This window comes from Clavelina lepadiformis, chromosome 4 (assembly GCF_947623445.1).
Source record: "Clavelina lepadiformis chromosome 4, kaClaLepa1.1, whole genome shotgun sequence".
NCBI classification, from domain to species: Eukaryota; Metazoa; Chordata; class Ascidiacea; order Aplousobranchia; family Clavelinidae; genus Clavelina; species Clavelina lepadiformis.
The window spans coordinates 21522543-21543483 of NC_135243.1; the positions used below are offsets into that span (position 1 = coordinate 21522543).

The window sequence follows — 20941 nt, forward strand, 5'->3', positions numbered from 1 at the left end:
ATGTTTAGGCCTACGAACGTCATCGTTTTATGTTGAAACATTATGGTCGATAAATGTACGGAAACTGTGTCAGAAATTTTTAATTGATTTTGGAACCGGTAACTAAAAAGCGGAACAGTTTATTCATGCGTTGGACACTTAATTTGCTAAAGAGTAAATTTTCTTAATGCAAGTCGTAATTTATATGTCAAAATAAACATGTGTTGTTAAAAGCAAATGACTGCTGCATCTCTAATGTTAATCTTAACGTACCAACTTCACAACCAATAGATTTTCTATTGTAGGCCAATGTTTACAAAGAGTGTTAGCAAACATTTTTGGACAATGAAGAAATAATTTCTGAAGATTAACCTATGTCGTAATTAGTATTTTCATGATGATACAATCTGAGGTAAAATTTTAAAATGATTAAAGGTAGAATAGAGGTTTTTTAAAAGTTAAGTATATAATAGGTTAACTTGAGTTAAAAAGCAAAAACTTCTTTCAACTAGTAAGCAGGGTTTCAAAGGATTTTTTGGCTTGCTATAACTATTTTTTGTGATTAATTTTTGTTTGTGGTTAAGTTTTGCAGGAAGTATCATTTTTGTTTTTTTTTCAGAAATCCGTTATGTGAAGCTACTTTGAGGAAAATAATTTCGTGTTTTGTTTACAAAACTGGCTGCACTAGCCACTAAATTTTCATGGCTTTGGCCTTACTATTTATTTTTTAATGTTTTTTCATTGACATCATGCAGCATGTCTTTAGATACTTTAGAAAAAGTTTTACTTATGTACTGCAACAAACATATAAATAATTTTTATAGTAAATAGGTAACAAATACAAATGTTGTAGGCTTTATGCATCAAGAATAATTTTGAGAAATTTTGACACGATTTATCTTTAGCGTCGCATGTGGTTGATAATGTAATAAAACGCCAGCTTGGGGTCCGTGGTAACCAGGTTATGAGTTAAATTGCACGAAGCACAAAGAAAAGTTCGACACAAGAAACAAAGCATAACGTGCGGCACAAGATAAATAAACGAATATTTTTTAATGGACAAGTTAATACAAGCATAATTTAGCTTTTACCGGTTTTAATGGATGCAGATATTATCTAAATTTGCGATATTTCGGTACCGCACTTGGAAGTCAAAGCTTAGCCTAACCAGGAAACTAGCCTAAAAACAAAACTATGCTTCGTTAAGTTGAGCAGAAAATCGTGAAAATAAGTATGAATTAAGTAAAGTAATTAACAACTTCTTCAAAATGTGTCGCTTGTAAAATGTAGCTTAATTTGGTGACTCCGAAAATGCAGAAATAGTCCTTCAGTAGCCTAAGTGCTGCTTACTGTCTGAAGTTAGTACTAACCCAATTATATATTTTATATGCTAAAAGTTGTCAATACTGTAATTGGTACCTGCAGGTTTAAACCCAATAAACCAGTAAACTAGCAAAAGCCTATAAAATCTAAACGAATAGCAAAAGATAGGAACTACCAATGATGGAACAGCCTCTAAACATTAATGATGTTTTCGTGAGGAAAGGTCAACTTCCACTGTCTGCTCAAAGTTCTTACTCAGCCATTCCAACAAGCCGTGACGCACCACGTAATTTGACATACTTCAACAACGAGAAGAAGGTTTGAAAACGTCCAAATTGAAGACACAATGTTGATTGCACGAAATTTGAATACTTTTTTGCTTACCACAATTGTTTCGTTTTAAAATGTTAACGTTTTAGTGAAATCTGTTTTTCTAGACTAGCGAGGGATCAACATACGACCGCCTATACAACTGGAACGAAGGTTTTAACAACAAACTCCATCGTTGTGACCGGGAACATGCGAAAAGCAGAGGCTTGTGTGTCCATCATGAGGTATCATTTTAATTATTACCATAGGCCTACTCCGAAAATTTCGATGACTTTTTCAGAAAGGTTGACGCTTTGCCAGATTCTTGGTAATTAAAAACTAGATGTTGTGCGTTTACAGGAATTTTCGAAGCCAATGCCAACCTTAATGTCGACCGTCTATGGACATAAGCTCAACATGCACGTTGACTTCCCAGACCGAAAGCATGTGAGGATAATCAAGACGAGGGAATTTCTCAGCAACAACGGGGTCACCTTCACTCCTCAACAGAGTTACGGAAACGTTACACCTAGCTAAAGCGAGATATTTTAACTTGCAGCCAATCAAGTACAGCTATGTATATTATAACGGTGTGTGTGAAACTATTAGTTATTTTATCAAAACAAGGCTTGTTGTTTACAATGCGCTACACTGCATCTGATTTTGAAGGATATGCGCTTTCTAATTGTGTTTTTGATCATGGTAATTCATACTTAGTTTGATCATGTGCTACATTACTTTATTGGGTGGTAGTGTCATTTTTCATTGTGATTTGTGTAAATGAGATTAAGGTCTTTTTGCAGCCATTGCCCATAATATTTATGGTAGCTGCCAAATTTATACTAGTGGTTGACTTTGTAAATGTACGTGGAAATAAAGTTTGTTAATTGTGATAGAATAGAGCATTGTTTTATGATTTCTAAAACAAAGTACAGGTTCATAGGTTTTACAGTACCAGTAAACGTTTTATTTGTTTAAATGCCAGAGCAAAAGCGTGCGATAACCTTTAAAATAAGCTAGCCTACACCTCCACATGCTGCAAGCGTAATATTAAAAAAACCGGTGCTATATCTAGAACAGTACAGTTTCATAAAATACGAACTCTGAAATAAGATAAAAAAGAAATATTCGTAACTCTTTGGATAAATTTACAGTAAAAATCTGCACATCAAAAAAAAAAACACAACAAGAATGGGTACAATTTGCACACTTTCGAACTTGTTCAAAGAAGTCTATTGCAATTGTTGAAATTGGCCCCATGTTCTCATCTTTCCATCAATACTGAATTCATTCTTCAAGTTCAGATGCTGAAAATGTCAAGAACATGATGTTAGAGAATACAATCTAATCTATTAAATCAATCTAATTCTTTATCGAACCTAAGATGATATGGCACATTGGCATGCTGCTCTAATGTGCAAATATCAATGCCAAAAATTGGTCTCGCCAACAAATTGCCACATTTTTGTTGATGCTTTCACAAAGTTGGGCTAGTATTGCACAAAATGAACCATTAAACCATACATATACAAACAATACAAAACGAATCGCTACATCTCAAAAAACCTGATGGATGATAAATCTGACATAAAAAGTTGACAGTAATCTTCGAAAAATCAGCAACATGCTAATTATCGGATTACATAATCATGAAGCTGAAGGTATATTCCACAAATTTTAGCCATCAATAGTCCAAGATCTCATAAACCTAAAAAATACTTACTTGAAGTATGATCAACTTGTGGTGACAAAACGCCGCTAGCCTCATTGCTAATAGGTTCGTCTTCATTGTTGGAATAAAGATCATCACCTACATAGACACATAGTGATAGAAAATGTACGTAGACAGCTACAAAATTCAATACAATTATTTGATGAAAACAGGTGTTTGACAAGCGCTGGGTGAAATACCTGTTTTAAAACCATTAATTGGTTCAAGTTGGTGCATATTTACTTGAGTCTGTGTCATTTTCTAACAAATTAAATAAAGCTTCTTCAGCCGAAATCGGTTCTGAAGACGTGGGAGCTTCTTCCATCAAAGTCGAGTTGAGTGTTGCGATGGTAAAATTAGTGTTCTACAAAAAAATGAATTGTATCTTCTAGGTTAATGCACAGATGAGGTTACAGCGCCAGTTCATCATCTTCATAGTTTTCGTTGTGTTGTTTTGTATCTTATTTGTACTGATCTTTCAAAAATTTGCAGCTTAACCTTGTTCATTTGTATATTCCGTTTAACTATTTCTATTGCGCTATAGTCACCAGCATCACGCAACCCATAGTAAATGGTGAAAATTAAACAATTGCTTGATACTGACAGGTTCACTCGGAAAAAACTGCTGCAAATTACCTCGGGGTGTTTCTGCAGTTCCCTAATAAGAGGCTCCGCACTGCATTGCGTTGAGGTAGAGTTATACGTTGTTCCTAAGTAAACCACTTCATTGTCCACATCCGTGTTTCGAGAAAATGGCTGATAGGAAACCTGGTCCTAGGAAAACAGGAACACATCTTAGAAATTTTTTACTTGTACTTGTAACTACACTATTACCCCGAGGAACAGCAATTTCCGTGTAAACTTGCTAATTTTAGAAAGTCATTATTATTAAAAATATACCAATAGTAACAAGAAATGATATAGAAGTAATATTAAGCAATCAAAACAATATCCGCAATAACAATGTCAAGATTGAAAATTAGATCGCTACATACAAAAGTAAGTGAGCAATCATTACATGTTTAACAAAATTTCCAAGAAAGTTCATTTATAAATTAGCCATGAAAATCATAGTCATCATTCAACATACTTTGGCAACAAGAAGATCATATTTATCGACAACTGTGTTCACTTTCATCGAGTGGACTAAACGAGACTTTGATCGTTTGGGCTGGTACGATTCCAGCAACATAGCTTTAGTCGGAATTCCTTTCTTACGCTGTTTTCGACGTAACCTTCTCAATGCTTTCACAACAAAGTCATGGCTGTATATCTCGGCACTTGAAACTTTTTCAATTTGGTTGACATCGTCACTTGGAAACCACCAGTCTGACAATCGATTGAGAAGAGATGGACGCGATGGGGACACCAGTCGAATAGGAGGTGACCCAGTCACTGTCTCTACAGCAAGGCAACAAAAGAACGAGTGCAACAGGAGTTACATTTCAAGCGTGTAGCTCCGTAAGAAAGTATTTCTTGCTCTTAAACGTTAGTTATTTCCAACACAACATTCATAATTATAGCTTATTTCATTAAAAAGAAAAATACTTTACTTGTGCTGATTTTTGTATGCAATTATGGATTTTTGAAACACAAAACACAGGTAAAGAGCCCAAAAAGACATTTAGATAACTAATATATATAATTAATTGTGTAACTGAGAAATGGGCTGCATTTTGATCCATTCAAGCACTTGGATAATAGTTTTACAAAAGACAAGAGCAAAGTGACAGTGTATCTGAACTTCAAGCGACTTTTCCAGTTTAAAATGTTTCTCATTTGAACAATAAATGTTCTACCATCAATTTAGTCACAACTACTTCACTGTCCCTTTACCTCGTCCTTGTGCAAACAGACAATTAACAACGCACCAAGCCACTTGGGCATTTGTGCTACCTCTGGTCATGAAACTGACCAATCAAATCTCAAGATTTACGACTGGATCAAGTTCCGAGAAAAGTGTGATGAGAAAGCTTCAAGTCCGGACTTAAAAAACACCTGAGACAAGATGGTCGAGATAAGATGTCGATGGCCCTTGTCGATTTTTAAATAAACTTTTAAGCTTGGTGTTGTTTTGAAAGAAGCAAATTTCTGATCCCTGTCAAATTTTCATCCCCGTTTTAGATCCCTCGGACAATTCATGCATTTTAGCATGGTTGAGAAAGTCAAGTAACGGTTTTGTATTTGCGTGAAATTTGCCAGACAGCCTTGAAAGAACAACACCAACTAGCATTGAATAATAAAACATCTATATAAACATAAGAATATATGAAAGTAATTTTGTGATAAAATTATCTCCGCACAAAGTGCAGGGCTCACTTAAAAGTTTGTATTGCAGTGAATCCATTACGAGTGAAAGAGACTGAAAAAGTGCACGTAAAATCTTGAGATAAAAAATTGTTGAAGTAACAGCTCAATAACAATAAATAAACTAGGTGATTAGTACCAACATGCTAGCAGTTAAGCCTTAAATCTATCATAATCTAAATGTCTCCTATAGCAGAATATAAGTCACAGTGCAAGTCACACTGCGCGTCTGTAATAGATAAAACAAGAGGAAAAAATGGAAAAAATTTACGATTTTAACATAAACATACTTAGCAATTTGGAAGTAAAAATGACTTATTACAGCAAGTTGTTGGTACATACCTACGAAGGACCTTTTATTCGAATCATGGAGTTCTTCACTTTCGTCAAACTACAATCAAAGACAAAAAATTCAAATAAAAACTGTAATTTGCTGCTGATGTAGACATTGGTGGTGGAAAGATATTCAAAAACTATAACGTGACAAGGTTAAGCCAATAAGTGTTTAAAATAATAAGAAAATTAAACGTCACATCAACTTCATTTAATACTGTATACACTTAATAACTTGTGCTTTTACGCAGTTTTTTTTCTTCAGGTTTGGCAACAGAAATTTTAAGATAGAAAGATACCGGAACTTTTAAAGACTACTTATACAACTGCTAATTTTTATGTTGGAGTTATAGAAGTATAAATTCCGAGAGACTATTCAAGAAATTTTAGAGACAATTTTGGACACTTTCTCAAATTAACTAACACTCCTTATAAATATAGACAGAATCCCAGATTTAGCTTAATACCGACATGTTCCAATAACTTCATTAACATTTCATTAGTATAGAGTTTTAATACCTATATAAACAACTGTACATAAATTATCATATGTAATAAGCTGAACAAAATCACTTACAGTAGTTAATTGCAAGTTAAACGAAGCTTTAAAGACTTCTACAGGAAGCGTTTCACAGAATTATGAATATTTGGATGATTTGCTTTAGAGCTAGAGCGGAACTTAAAGTTTGATGATAATTGTACTTACATTACTATCATCATCTTCCACAATAACCAGCTCCTTGTCTGAGAGATCATCGGAAGAATCGTCCAAAAACTCCTCATTTTCAGCGGAGGGTGTCAATATTCTTTGCGGAGCTGATTCTCGTGTAGTTGATGGATTCTCTGCACAAGTTGTACCACTAGATGCTCCGCATTTCTGTAGCTCAGCTTCCATTAAATTTGTTGAAGTGGTGGCAACACCATGAAAACTGGATTCCTTTCCTGCTGAATTACAGCGGGGCTGTTGAATGGAAGTCTGCACTTTCTCCACAACAACATCGGTGCTAACAGCAGACATCGATGTGGGAACACTTGACGCTAATCTTGATGAAGAAGTTAAGCATTCCATATGATCGGATCTGCTCCAGGTATCCACACCACCTTCTGAAGACAGCTTTTCTAGATCTTCAAATCGAGATGACTCAGGGGCAGTCATTAGGTCTTCAACGTTGTAATACAGACACCAACTATGGAATATTTTGTACACATCTGTCTTAGCCATGCTAAGTAGATGTGACATTAATTCCACATCGCTGTTTGAAACACCGTTCCTACAACGTTGAAACATTCGCCACAGTATCTGGAAAAGTATAATGTTTGATTTAACTTATTATATAAAAGTAACATGTACAATAATGTATCTGAATTTACTGATTATACGTAAGAAAGTTTTAAGTCCATTTAGTATTATAATTATGTATTTATACATATTTATTAATAAATATACATGAAATAATAAGGTATGGTGTAAAATCTATATAATAATTACAAATAAGTTTTACCACTTATTAAAATCAATTTATTTGCTAATTTGAAAACAACTTTCCATTATAATGTTGCATCTATCAACCAGTCGTTCAAGTTCAACAACTAAATCATAAAAATAACTCTATTTAAACCTAATTGGCTCCTAAACAAACCAATGCAATTCAAATTTATGATAGAAATCACAAAGAAACCTTACCAGTTCTTCTTTGTCAGCTTTGGACTCATCAAAAATATTGGCCAAAGCACGAGCCACACGGAACCAGGATTTAACCTGGGATGTACCCCAACCATTTGATTTTGCAATTTGCTGCATTTCTCTGTGACTTAGATAATGGTCTTTCGCAAACATTGCTTGCAGAATCTGTGTATTCAGTGTAATGTGTAATGTGCTGCTCACAAAGTTTTCCTCAAACTTATTGTGGCCCTTTGTGCTGGCAGTCTTGGACCACCCTGAAGTAGGAAATTCTTTTTCGAGACTGGTCTACTTACCGGTTTCATTGGATTTTCCATCGTCCGCTTCCATCTAAACCACAGAGTTATAGCTGACTTTGAAAGACCTGTTTTCAATTGTAACATCCGAAGCGTGGATTGTTGCAAGATGCTTTTACGCTTAAACGATGATTCCAGCAGGGAAAGAAAGTTAACATTGTCGTGTAAATGAGGTTGGTAGTTTTTCCCTGTGGTGTATTATATAAATGAAAAAAACATCAGTTTAATGACAACACCTTTTTTAAGTTATAGTTTTCACATAAGGTATAATTTATGCCAAAGAAAACAATGCCATAACTTTTAAGTTGTATATTTAAGTGTCAATTAAGCATGTATCACAGTAACTGGAACTGACAAACCTGTAATCCACTTCTGAAACCAATGCACATAATTAGTGCGACTTCGTCCAAAGATAGCATTGTGAAGTCTATGATTTAAGTCTTCCCCAAATTTATAAGGTGGCCAAAAGTATTCAAGATTTCGTAACAGAAGCAGGATCCTTTTGGATGACCTATGTCCCAAACTTTCCAAGTATGTTGACAAACTGTCTTGACAAACTTGAGAGCTTTGAACCGAATCTGTAAAGCTTTTCATGCTGTTGGGAGTGCGCACATTTCTGTTTGAATGATGATTTTTCCAAAGAGATGAAGAAACGTTTAATTTCCTTTTAACTTGTTTTTGCTCCGACGATTCATGTTTTTTTCTACAGAAATGAGTTCGATGATTTTGCTTGCTTGGTTGTTCATCAGCTGAGCAGGTGTTTTTGCATACAGAGCAACAATGTAGATCAGAATCTGAACTACTCATCATTGATAAATAACCTAAAACGAACCTAGAGGCATCTGTACAGAGCTGACTACAGAAACACAAATGCACTAAAAGTTTGAGGGAAACAAATTGTTTGCTAAGTGGATTAGCTATAATAAATCGATTACAATACAATAAAGCAATCGATTCCAACATCGCTCAGCAATTTATGGTCACACAAATGAATGAAAAGATGATTCCTTATATTGGTCACATTCTATGCCTAGTTGGAGAAATAGGCAAAAAATAACAATAATGTATACATAGGTGTGTGTGGCAATTGTACTGTATGTATGGAATTAGATGAAGGAAAGAATTGCAGTGTTAACCAAACTATAGCATTGATGCATACGATGTGTATATACCACAAGACGAGTGAACTATATAATATGAGTACAACGAGTGAGCTCAAGTACAGGTAACAATAACATATTATTCTTTGTTTGATCACATACCCAATAGTGAAATGTTTAAATGATTTTTATGGTAATTAAACACATCGAACGACCTAAAATTTCCGGGAAAAAATTGAAGAACACATTAAGTTTGCACCATAATTTTATGTTGTACGAAACTATGCACACAAAATAATGATAGAGAAGGTAAACCTGTAGCTTCCTTTAAATTCATTTTAATTCATCTTCCATCTCACTTACGCGACTGCATTTTGCGAAGTGTCGGAGTAGTTTGTGTGCCTGCATTTGCCTTGGGAACATTTACTTTTCGCCGTCGAGTGAAAACAGGATGCTTACCGGACATCTGACCGGTTAACTGGTCATGCTTCTTTAACACAGTTGAAGTGTGCAGTGGAGCCATCGAGTATCTTGAGCTCCTGGAATTTGATGACGAAGAAGCAATCAAGTCTTTTTCTTTCTCAATTTCATCTTTCTTTTGAGGAATGGCTTGGTAATTATCATCATTTATATTCTCATCATTTCTCTCTGGAGTTGAAAAAGGTGATGATGATTTTTCAGGACTGGACACAACAGGACGTTTCTTTACCTTTCTCTGCTTGCTTGAGTGAACGGTTTGATCTATATCAGTTACGGATAAAACTTTCTCCTTAAAGTTGGAAGATCTTGTGTTCCTCTTTGGAATTCTACCCAGTGGAGCTCCAGGAATTATGTTTTGACTCTTTGATGTTGGGTGAAACTCATCACCACTGTCATCAATGATTGATTCATCTTCCTCGTCGGTAGTTTCTGTTACTGGACGATAACGTTGGGCGTGATTCCTTGTTGGTTTGATTACAGGAGAATCTTCTTCTGTGGATGATTTCAACTTCTGCCTCGCTTTCTTCAAGTTAGATGGTTTGCACTGATGTTGCCTCTTCCTGCTTGGCTGTTGCTTCATGCTGACTGGTGATGAAGACGTGGACTCTTCTGATGACCTCACAACACGTTGAGTTCTCTTCCTTTGTAATGGAGATGTAACGTTACCGGTGCTCACTTTTTTGGCAGCAGATTCTGCCCGGCGAGACTTCTTTGGTGTCGGTGGCTCAATATCTTCATCTGCTGAGGAAAAATCAAGCGGCGATGACAAACTAACACTCATTGATTTCAACGCAGTTTTAAATATATTTTGAAGCTTTTTGTAATTAGGTTCTTCGTCATATTCTAGTCCAACAGCACATTGTAGGAATTCTACTATTTCAGATAAATTGCCGTTCTTGCAAGTGTCTTTAACAAATTTCTTCACATCATCTAAAGCATTAATTTTAGCATCACGAACATATGCACAATCAGAAAGCTTATCTTCCCATGGGAGGCGACCACATAGCAAATGGACGAGAAAAAAGCCTAGAATTTCCATATCTCCTCGCCGAGATGGGTTAGCGCCTTTATGAGCATCTGTGCTTGTATACTCTATTGTTCCGTTGTGAGCTTTTCTTGGATCTGGCTCATACTTCTTGTGTGTGTTATCTGCTGTGTATCGGTAAGCTAAACCGAAATCAACCAGATATAATTTGTTTTTGTCCTCATGCCCACACAAAATATTTGCTCCTTTTATGTCCGCATGCACGTATTCCTTTTCATGCATGTAATGGAGAGCATCTAACATCATGATGGCAATTTTCGCAACAGTTTCACGTTTGAATTTCTTGCCCGCCTTCAACCACAAGTTATGAAGATCTGAACCAAACCTTGGCATCACAAGAAATCGGAGTTTCTCTTTGTTGCGTTCATGTAAGCCATGCGCTATGTAAGATGGTATACCCAAATATGGAACTTTTGTGCGTTTCTTCCATGTTTCGATTTGGTCAGAGCGAGCTGCTCTCTGGTAGAAACTGATTTCACAAAACAATGGCCCATTTCCTTGCGGCTCAATTTTTATAACATACGGAGCATTGTCTTTCACAGAATCTTCGGAACCCTTGTCGGCTGAGTAAATCAACCCAAATCCACCTGAACCAATCGACTGTCTGACTTTCCAGGTTTTCTTCTGAAGATCAGTTAGCACTTCTCCGGGTGGTAATGGCTTGCATAGCTGATGTTGGTTTTTCTTTGGTTTACCTTTTCCTTTAGCAGGCATACTGCGCTGATTTTCTTGAAATGCGATTTCAAAGCATAAATTCCTAGTTCTATGATATGACAGTTATTTTATATGAAAAATCCCAAGGATGTGTTTCAGATGCAGATTCTTGTTCATATACCTATGACCTAGTACCTCTGAACAACAGAGTTCTATTTAAAACTCAAGAATTTAGTCCATTGGCTACCAAAGTTAAACAATTATGGTAGCAACGTGCATTCTAGGAAACAAAATGAAGATCAAACAGTATATTAAATTTATATAATTTCCATACATTTTGTAATGATGACTTCATGTGCATAATGAATGCACGTTCAAGAAAAACTCATTAGAGATAACTAATGTTGACAAGCTACACAATGTGACTTCATCTGAACATCTAATTAAAATGTCAATGCTCCAATGCAATGCAATTGCAATAAACAGAAGAACAAAAAAACTTAAGTAGAAAGACAAATATATGCATATACATTTAGAGTACGTCCAAGAGAGATAAAACAAACATTACGTTAGTGTCAAAACTAAATAGAAAATTTTCTAATTACTTGGGACCAGACCATTTTGGCAATAAAAATTGAAGGGTCAGAATAACCAAAACTGCTACAGTACCTTTTAAACACACCAGGATTGATACAGTCAGGCACAAAACGACAAAAAAACATCAAATTTATCATTTGTTTCATAAACATTAAACAGCAACATCAACGTGAATGTTAGTTGATGAATTAATAATACGCGTAGCACAATTGACACTGTTAATTTGCATAAATGACACAAAAAATTGAAAGAATAACCTGAATAAGACGGAAAAAGTGGTCATAATATCCAAAGACTGGTCATAGTAAACGGAGAATTTTTCATGGCAAAATTCGAGACCGTTATAAAATGATCATATAAAGCAGGAGGTCATAATGTGTACGTACAAAAAGTAAAAAAAAAAACACTAAAAGACACTCCTGTTACACAAAGTTTGACTGTTTTCCTGAACCTGCACAATGCGCAGATGGAAAGCATAAAACATATGAACAGCCTCCGATACAAAAGCTTGTTAAATGAAGAAATAATTAATCAGCCGAACAATACAAAATTTTATGATCTACAATAAAAACTGCTGGTATTGCAATAGTAGACCAGGCCACCAGGCTGTACTACAGCTGCTTAAAAAATGACAAAATTATAGACCATAGATCAGTGCTTCTTAAACTAGGAGCCAAACTTGGGCTTCCTAAACTGTACTGAGGGGTCAGGAGTATGTTCTGTCCAGAAACAGTCATGACATCTAAATATATTATTACATATACAGTATATGATATAGTTAGTCTTTATGGGTTATAGACATTTTAAAAAGCAGTTTTAGAAAGGTTTTTAAGGTTGGAAAAATATTTGTTTGAAAATGCTGGCACGTTGTCATATAGGCATATACATTAACCTGAATAACAACAGATACCAACTTTAGTAGCATGTAACAAACCAACATAATCGTGCATGAGTGCATTGAGTGCATTCATCAAACACCTGTTTGACAATTATAAGAATGAAACGATTTAAAAAGTAATTAAAAACAATTAATTATAACAAAGATATAGTTGGAACTTTTATTTAAACATAAGTGCATTTATATCAAATTACTATCATAAAGGAAAAGTTTATGGAGCCTTGTCTGGTACCATTTTCATTCATCTCCCACTTCACTTTTTTTCAATGACTGCATTTCCGGTAGTGTTATGGTACTTTGTGTACTCGCATGATACCATTATTTTTATGAAGCACAAAACTATGCAAACAAAATATTAATAGAAAAGGCGAAAGGTAAAGCATGTCACCTTCTTAAATCTCATTTAAATTCATTACCCGTCTCACTCATGCGATTGCATTTTGCAAAAGTGTTGGAGTAGTTTGTGTGTCCACAGATGCCTTGGGAAGAATTAGTTTACGTCTTTTAGTAAAAACAGGATCCTTACCAAACATTTGTCCGGTTAATTCATCAACGTAGTTTAAGTATGCAATGGTGGCCTTGAGAATCTTGGGCTTCTGGACTTAACTGAAGATAAAATCTTCAGTGTTTCATTTTCATCGGGTTAAGCTTCATTTTGAGAAGTCACGAGTTAGTCATCACTGTCCTCTGGAGTTAAACTGGTTGATGTTGATTTTGCAGAGTTAAACATGGAAGAACTTTTCTGTTGCTTTCTTCACTTGCTTGGTTCAATTTTCTGATCTATGTTAGAAGAGGCTGTATCCTTGGAGCTGAAAGGTTTTGAGATCTTTCTGGAAATTACTCCTAGTGGAGCACCGGGAATTAGCGCTTGCCTATTTGACATCTTAAAAAAACTCATCGTTGCTATGATGACATCTTCTATCATCTTTCTCGTCACTTGATGAAGAAGTGGACTCTTCTGATGTCCTCATAACACGTTGAGTTCTCTTCTCTTCTAATGGAGACTTAACATTTTACCGGTGCTCACTGTTTTGGTAACTGATTCTGCTCTGCGTGACTTCTTTGTTGTCGGTAGCTCAATATCTTCATCTACTACGGAAAAATCAAGCGGCGATGACAAACTAATACCCATTGATTTTAACGTTGTTTTAAATATATTTTGAAGCTTTTTGTAATCAGGTTCCTCATAATAATCAAGTCCAACAACAAATTGTAGGAATTCTACTATTTCAGATAAATTGCCGTTCTTGCAAGTGTCTCTAACAAATTTCTTCACATCATCTAAAGCATTAATTTTAGCATCACGAACATATGCACAATCAGAAAGCTTATCTTCCCATGGGAGGCGACCACATAGCAAATGGACAAGAAAAAAGCCTAGAATTTCCATATCTCCTCTCCGAGATGGGTTAGCGCCTTCATGAGCATCTGTGCTTGTATACTCTATTGTTCCGTTGTGAGCATTCTTTGGATCTGTCATGTATTTTTTGTGGGAGTTGTCGACCATATAACGATATGCTGAACTATAGTTAACTAAATATAACTTGTTGCTGTTAGTATACCCACACAAAATATTTGCTCCTTTGATGTCAGCGTGCACGTATTCCTTTTCATGCATGTAATGGAGAGCATCTAACATCATGATGGCAATTTTCGCAACAGTTTCACGTTTAAATTTCTTGCCCGCCTTCAACCACAAGTTATGAAGATCTGAACCAAACCTTGGCATCACAAGAAATCGGAGTTTTTCTTTGTTGCGTTCATGTAAGCCATGCGCTATGTAAGATGGTACACCCAAAAATGGAACTTTTGTGCGTTTCTTCCATGTTTCGATTTGGTCAGAGCGAGCTGCTCTCTGGTAGAAACTGATTTCACAAAACAATGGGCCATTTTCATGAGGTCTGACCTTTATAACATATGGTGCATTGTCTTTCTCGGAATATTCGGAAACCTTGTCGGCTAAATAAATCAACCCATAACCATTTGACCTAATCAAATGTTGGACATTCCAGGTTTTCTTCTGAAGATCAGTTAGCACTTCTCCGGGTGGTAACAGCTTGCATAGCTGATGTTGGTTTTTCTTTGGTTTACCTTTTCCTTTAGCAGGCATACTGTGCCGATGTTTTAATAAATGGAAAGTAAAAATTTAAAATATAAAAAAGAGAAATAAACAAAAAATTACACAAACAACATAACTAAATCATGGACGGTATTCTAAACAAAAAAAGTTAATAAAATCAAGACTCAAGTATTCTAAAGTCCTTAAGTCAAAACAGTACCAAGTGCATTGAAGCTTTTGTTTCAGGCAATATCCACAGATTAAAAAGTTCATAAAATATAATACTGCCTACAAATGTACTTAACTGAAAAGCATTTAGATCGTAATGAATTTTGATACTTTTGCAAACTCAAAATCTGTAGCCAAGGGTTAAACTTTTACAAAGTCAAATATGTGAATTAATCTCCGATTAAGTTATATGTAGTTTTGCATTAATAATGTTTACTGCTAAAATTCCAAACACTAATACAAAAAAGTACTTTCTTAAATGCAATTTTGCTATGGACTAGGTTAACTTTGTGGACTTGTAATGAAAATTATTCAAAGAGTTTGATAAAATAAAGAGCCATGCTTTAAATTTGTCACTTCATTGGTAATGAAAGAACTCAAACTGTTTTTACCTCATACAAAAATACTTATAATTCACGCCATGTATGTAATCCTTAATAGACCCTTTCCGAGCTACTGTCTGGGTGGCAAGATTTTTTTAATCGCTTATACCGGTAGTTAACAATGCAAAGTGTCGACCCATTTTTTAAATGATGATGATTTTTTTAAACATGCAAGCGTTCTGGTCATTGGATTGCGAAAATATCGTTCAGGTGAGTTGCATATCAATTCCTTTACGCGATTAAAAAATGTCAAAATAAATTGCCTATTTTTATATTTTATTTTCAATTTTTTTTTATTGCTTAAAAGAATTTATATGCAACTCAACTGAGCCTAATCTTTATAGTTGAATGGCTAGAATGGTTAAAAGAATCAAAGTCAGTCAAAAATTTCCATTTTTAAATATAGACGATCGAAAAAATCATGCCAACCAAAATGAATGGTGGCGGTAATTAGGAAAGAGTCTATACTAAGTTACTGCGTTGTGCTTTTCTTGAACTTCAGTGGATTGGCCCAATTAAGGTGTGTTATTTTGCACTTAATGATTTGGAAAAAACAACTGTGCACTTAATTTCCAGTTTATTAGAAGATTACATTACCTTTTATGGGCCAACTGGAAAGTATGGCAGTTTTCGGTGAGAACTTATGTGTGTAATCGTGCATAGGCTATACAAATCCTTTAATTTTGGCTTGATGGCGAAGACTGCCTCAATTCTTCCTCTACTAATTAGAGCTGTAACTGGCATTAAACCAACCAATTTTTCTTGATTAATTTATTATAAGACGGAATGATAATAAAAATTTTCGGCGGACTCGGTGACAAACCTGGTGTTTGTTTGCATGTATGTGGATGTGACACTGACACAACGTAGCCTACACACGTTTAACAAAATAGCAAAATATATGAAAACACTCTAGAAATTCTATGTTAAGTACCTCTACACGAGCCTTCGCTAGCATAAGCTGGCTTCATCAGGTGTACTAGCTAAGAGATCATTCTACCGTAACCAATGTTCCCTCTAATTTTTCACGAGTCTGAGCAAACACTCTAACTCCCTGAGCGGTCCCTTGGACCACTGTGAGCAACATCAGACGTGCGCGTGTTCATTATTATGCGTTTATTCTATTTTCAATTCAGGGTGGATTTTTTTCTTGTGCGCAGCACAGATTTTCTGTGCGCGGAGACCGTGTCAGCAGTGCGCATTTGCGCACGCGCGCAGCTTAGAGGGAACATTGACCGTAACTAGGAATTGCATGTACCGTCACACGTACACGACCATTTCAATTTGATTCAGCTCCCAAAGTTAATTCAACCATTTTCCTGCTTGCTAATTGTTCGTGAGCATGTATTTTATTGTGCTATAACTACAACGGTCAGCATCCCAACTTTCGCTCAGCACAGTCAATGGCGAAAAATAAACGACAGAATAACCAACGGAAGAGTCAGCATTGGAAAATTAAACCAACGGAAAACAGGGGAATCTGAAAATGATTGTAATGAAAATGGCGGTAGTGGAAATTGATGATAAACCTTTCGGTTTTGGGTAAATGTTTCCATTAAAATAAATATAATTTAAAGAGATAAGAATATAGTCGAAAAAAATTATCAGGTTTTTCTTGTCCATTGATCTGGTTGATAAGGTTTAAAAATGTATGGGTAAATGTTATTTTTAATTGATTTTGTTAACTTTTAGGTTGTGGTTAAATAAATATGAGTTGAACGAGTCTTAGGCCATGATTAAACGCACAGCAGTTTTTACAAAACAATAAAATGACTTTTACGTAGAACACAAACTTTATTATTGTCAATGTTTATATTGGATCCCATTGAGTCAGCACGAATGTGGTATCCAAGGCGAAATATCAATTTTACATAGTATACCACACATGAGTGTTTTATACAATTTATTTCATTTTTTGTGCTGTGTGGAAGTAAAAAAAATATAGCCTACCAGTTGCTGCTATATGCACCGTCAATGTGCGTGTTTTTAATAAATCAAAGTTTTTGATTTCTTGCTTGTTCAAATAAAAAAGACCATCCGTGTTTTAAGGGTAAAATATTTTGTTTCTGAATTTCTAAACTTAAGAAATTAAACTTCAACTTTGCGTTTGTTCTTAAAACAGTAAAACTTTCAACCAAAAGTCAAACCAGTTACTAAAATACATTACTGGAGATTTAATAATTCTATTCCGAACATTTTAAAAATCAACATATTAACTCACAAACTAAGTCGTTTCGTTTATTTTTTGTCTTTTTCGTTGGGGCAACGAAGAATAAAATGACAACTATTAACGTGATAAAATAAGAAATCTATCAGCAACCAATGCAACACGTACACAGAATTGTCGGTTTTGTTAACCTTTTATAAATAAATAAGAAAACATGTTAAATAATACAACAATACAAAATAGCGATTTTAACAGAAACAATAAAGAACACAAACTAAAATCAGACGTAACAAACAATTATTTTGTATTCATCCAGGGATGACCAAGAATATCTTGGTCGCGAATCTGGATCGCAGGAAAGCATCCATGCGATCAGATGCTTAGCTTCCCTGCTCCATGAAACCTGTGAAGTAAAGTAAATGAACATCGTCATCTTGGCTTGTAGGCTTATTTTCGGCAAAATAAAAACCCGATGAGTAATTCTACATTAAGCAAAATAAAGCATTGCATCGTGATTTGTGAACATCAAACTATCATTTTAAATTTATACATTCACCTTGAATTTGACATCTTCTTCTGATAGCTTCTCCTTCGCCTTGAAGGGAACTTAGTCTACCCGCACAACATTTCGTGTAGCACCTAACGACCATGTTGCCGAGGAGCTTGAGTAGTAATAGGCCTAACTCTGCAAATATAAACAAGTTTGTTTGAATGAAGTTCTGTTATATTCCACTGATTTTGTCGCAGCTTGGTAGATACCAAATCTAATTCACCTCGGTGTACGACTCGGGATTGTAAAATAATAGTGTTCCTGAAAAACCTTTATAACGATCTGCATGGAGTAGAGTCCCACAACCGAAATCGATGAGCTTTGCATCGCCAGTGTTGAAGTCTAAAACGATTTTTTCACTCTATAGATCTCGATGAACAACTCCACACTTGTGAATGTGGATATTGGCTTCCACAACCTGAAAAATAATCATATCAATCATAAGGTTACTCAGCGAAAAACAACATATGATTTAAATATTTAAATTAGGTTGAATTAAATCAAATGAAATGGTATTTTAAAAAGAACAACGTTACCTGCTCGAAAATCAAGCGAGCGGTTGTTACAGTCATCCATCCAACCTCCTGGACATAATCCCACAGGTCCATAGAGTGCTCTGATCTTTCTAAGATCATGATATAAGAATCTTTTAACTCAAACCACTCATGAAGAGTGATTATTCCTTGATGTTCTTTGATTCTTCAAAATACAAACAAAACGTTAATGTTTATGGGTGGTTAACAACATTTAAAATGTTCACAATGCAAACATGATGTTTAATTTTTGTTCGACTTTATTCTAGAACCCGAATCGGTATTGTGATAACCAAGTTAAAACTCTTATAATAATCAGCATAACGTCAACAATCTCGAATATATTTAACAAAAGTCAAGATTTAAATTTATTTTATCCCAGGGGATAAGCGAAAAGCTATGTCGTCTATAATAATCATAAAGGTTTTGATCTCAAAAGCTTTACAAACATGTAATGTAAAACGGAATTTTTCAAATTGCAGACTGTCCGAACCAAGGTAGACATCAAAGCTGGTTTATTTGTTAAGATTTCTTTAACAAATAGACTCACCTTAACGATATGATAGCGATTTCTTGCCGATTATTCTGATTCTTAATCTTCTCCCAATGTTTCACGTTTCACGTTGCTTATCCGGCTTTCTCACCGCTTTGTACAAGCAAACCCAGACTGACCTTCCCACCGATTATCGCACAACTAATCACAAAAATTACATTTCCACTAAAAGCGAACAACGTTTCTCGCCTCCGGTAGTAAAGGCGTAAATGGCAAAGCGCACGTGACACACAAAATAGATTTCGAGGCTTGTTTTAAAAAGCAAACTAAGATTAGAACCGCAATCACAACTGGGTGATACACAAACTAGTGGAAAATTAGTAACATATACTTCAATATAGGCTAGGTATGTCTTTTATACGTCGGTCTGTACTCGTACATGCATACACCATAACTGTTTTGGAGGTTTTATTTTACTCCTATAGATTAGTTTAGTCCAATGTGCGTGTTGTCTGATTTTATTCTAACTGTGCATTGTTTCATTTATATGTATTTGCTCTTCTGTTTTTTTATGACTGCTCTCGCACTCCTTCACCTTTCATAAGTGCATATTCTTTTGTCTCTTTTTCGTGACGCTTTATTCCGCTACCACTAGGACCTAATTGGTAATTACCGGCCCGCGCTCATTGTCTTGTTACAAGGTGGAGGTGGAATCATTGTTTTTTGTGTGGCGGTCGGCTCTCAAGTGCTGGAGAGAATGGAAAGATTTACTCCACGTTTTGGATATGTAGTGAATGTGTAAGTGATGCGTAATAAAGCCACCCTTTTAAATTGATTTCTTTCGTTTTAGTTCTGGTCTCATACGTCAACTGCTGTTTATTTGATGTTATGCTGCTCCAGCAGTTTTATGATTGCAATTAAAGGATAATAATCGACTGGCCTCCGGTTCGACACGGTTGACCGCAAATTCGGGAAGCGAAACTCGTAAAGTTTTACCGATTACCAGTGGAGAGACGAAAATAAGTGTTACATGTTCTTAACACTGAAGGCTCAACTCTTCGAGTACCTTACAATTTACAGGTTTACACCCGATATACAAGTTCACGCTGTTTATTTGCTCCGAAGTGTTTCAGCAAACATAAGTATTTCAAAATATTATCATTTAAAGTAACAACATCAATAATGAACAAATGTCATTTCACACATTTCACACATTCTACAGTTTAACAATTAACAATATTTAATTCACTTCTAAACCCTTGAAGAAACTTGAAAAATAATTGAACTATTAACATAAGTCTTGTGCAAACACCTTAAATTCAGCAGCTCAACAACATCCAACAGTTGTCACCTTTCATAACACAAAACGTGCGAAGCAATTTTGAATGTGCAGAAAATGTTTGATCATGAGATCGGTAGCTCTGTGATAAGGCACCTACTGCTGGTTACACAAATTTCATAATGAGCAGTTGTCAATATAATCATTATCACATATAATCATCACAAGTATGCGCATTTCGTTCAAATACATCGACCAATACCGGGTGACGACGATAATCGGAAGTTTGATTCTCTTAATGATCATTTTCCGTAATTGTAGCATACAGTAAACGACATTAACCCCTTGTCATTAAATCCAAAAATTCTCTGTGATTGAAACAACGGTACAAAATAAAGCAAAGATTTGTTTCATTAAATAGCCACAACAACACGTCGTACATGTGCGTGGAGTAGTTGCACATTTGCCTTTACAATTATTATTACAATGACACAAAATAATTTATGGATCCAAGTTCAAAGTGGAATATTCATTTC

At 35.2% G+C, this 20941-nt stretch overlaps 3 protein-coding genes, 1 long non-coding RNA gene and 1 pseudogene across 6 annotated transcripts; 1 reads left to right on the forward strand and 4 right to left on the reverse strand.

The window, feature by feature from the left end:
• Nucleotides 1–69: 69 nt before the first annotated feature.
• LOC143451638 (cilia- and flagella-associated protein 90-like) lies at nucleotides 70–2509 on the forward strand. The gene is made up of 3 exons (XM_076952340.1): nucleotides 70–1620; nucleotides 1740–1856; nucleotides 1972–2509. The coding sequence occupies exons 1-3, from the start codon at nucleotides 1480–1482 to the stop codon at nucleotides 2146–2148; spliced, it is 435 nt and encodes a 144-aa protein (XP_076808455.1). The 5' UTR covers nucleotides 70–1479; the 3' UTR covers nucleotides 2149–2509.
• A 42-nt stretch (nucleotides 2510–2551) lies between these two features.
• On the reverse strand, nucleotides 2552–9366 carry LOC143453536 (uncharacterized). Of its 2 annotated transcripts, none has more exons than XR_013115223.1 (10): nucleotides 8299–9346; nucleotides 7940–8127; nucleotides 7647–7811; nucleotides 6669–7262; nucleotides 5972–6020; nucleotides 4413–4723; nucleotides 3959–4096; nucleotides 3523–3686; nucleotides 3335–3421; nucleotides 2552–2918 (listed from the first exon to the last, which is right to left on the reverse strand). XR_013115223.1 is itself a non-coding variant. In XM_076954905.1 (10 exons), the coding sequence occupies exons 1-10, from the start codon at nucleotides 8900–8902 to the stop codon at nucleotides 2899–2901; spliced, it is 2277 nt and encodes a 758-aa protein (XP_076811020.1). In that variant the 5' UTR covers nucleotides 8903–9366; the 3' UTR covers nucleotides 2552–2898. The 2 variants fall into 2 exon arrangements, 1 of the variants encoding a protein (XP_076811020.1); XM_076954905.1 differs by having other exon boundaries at nucleotides 3566–3686; nucleotides 8299–9366.
• Nucleotides 8796–11284, reverse strand: LOC143453537 (serine/threonine-protein kinase VRK1 pseudogene; annotated as a pseudogene).
• A 212-nt stretch (nucleotides 11285–11496) lies between these two features.
• LOC143453538 (serine/threonine-protein kinase VRK1-like) lies at nucleotides 11497–16579 on the reverse strand. The gene has a single exon (XM_076954906.1). It carries the CDS (start codon nucleotides 14821–14823, stop codon nucleotides 13708–13710), a length of 1116 nt encoding a protein of 371 aa, XP_076811021.1. The 5' UTR covers nucleotides 14824–16579; the 3' UTR covers nucleotides 11497–13707.
• A 1046-nt stretch (nucleotides 16580–17625) lies between these two features.
• On the reverse strand, nucleotides 17626–19683 carry LOC143452673 (uncharacterized). 2 transcript variants are annotated; one of them, XR_013115085.1, is made up of 5 exons: nucleotides 19184–19683; nucleotides 18637–18799; nucleotides 18324–18518; nucleotides 18107–18235; nucleotides 17626–17953 (listed from the first exon to the last, which is right to left on the reverse strand). It is a non-coding gene; the product is annotated as an uncharacterized LOC143452673 (long non-coding RNA). The 2 variants fall into 2 exon arrangements; XR_013115084.1 differs by having other exon boundaries at nucleotides 18107–18518.
• Between the last annotated feature and the right edge of the window lie 1258 nt (nucleotides 19684–20941).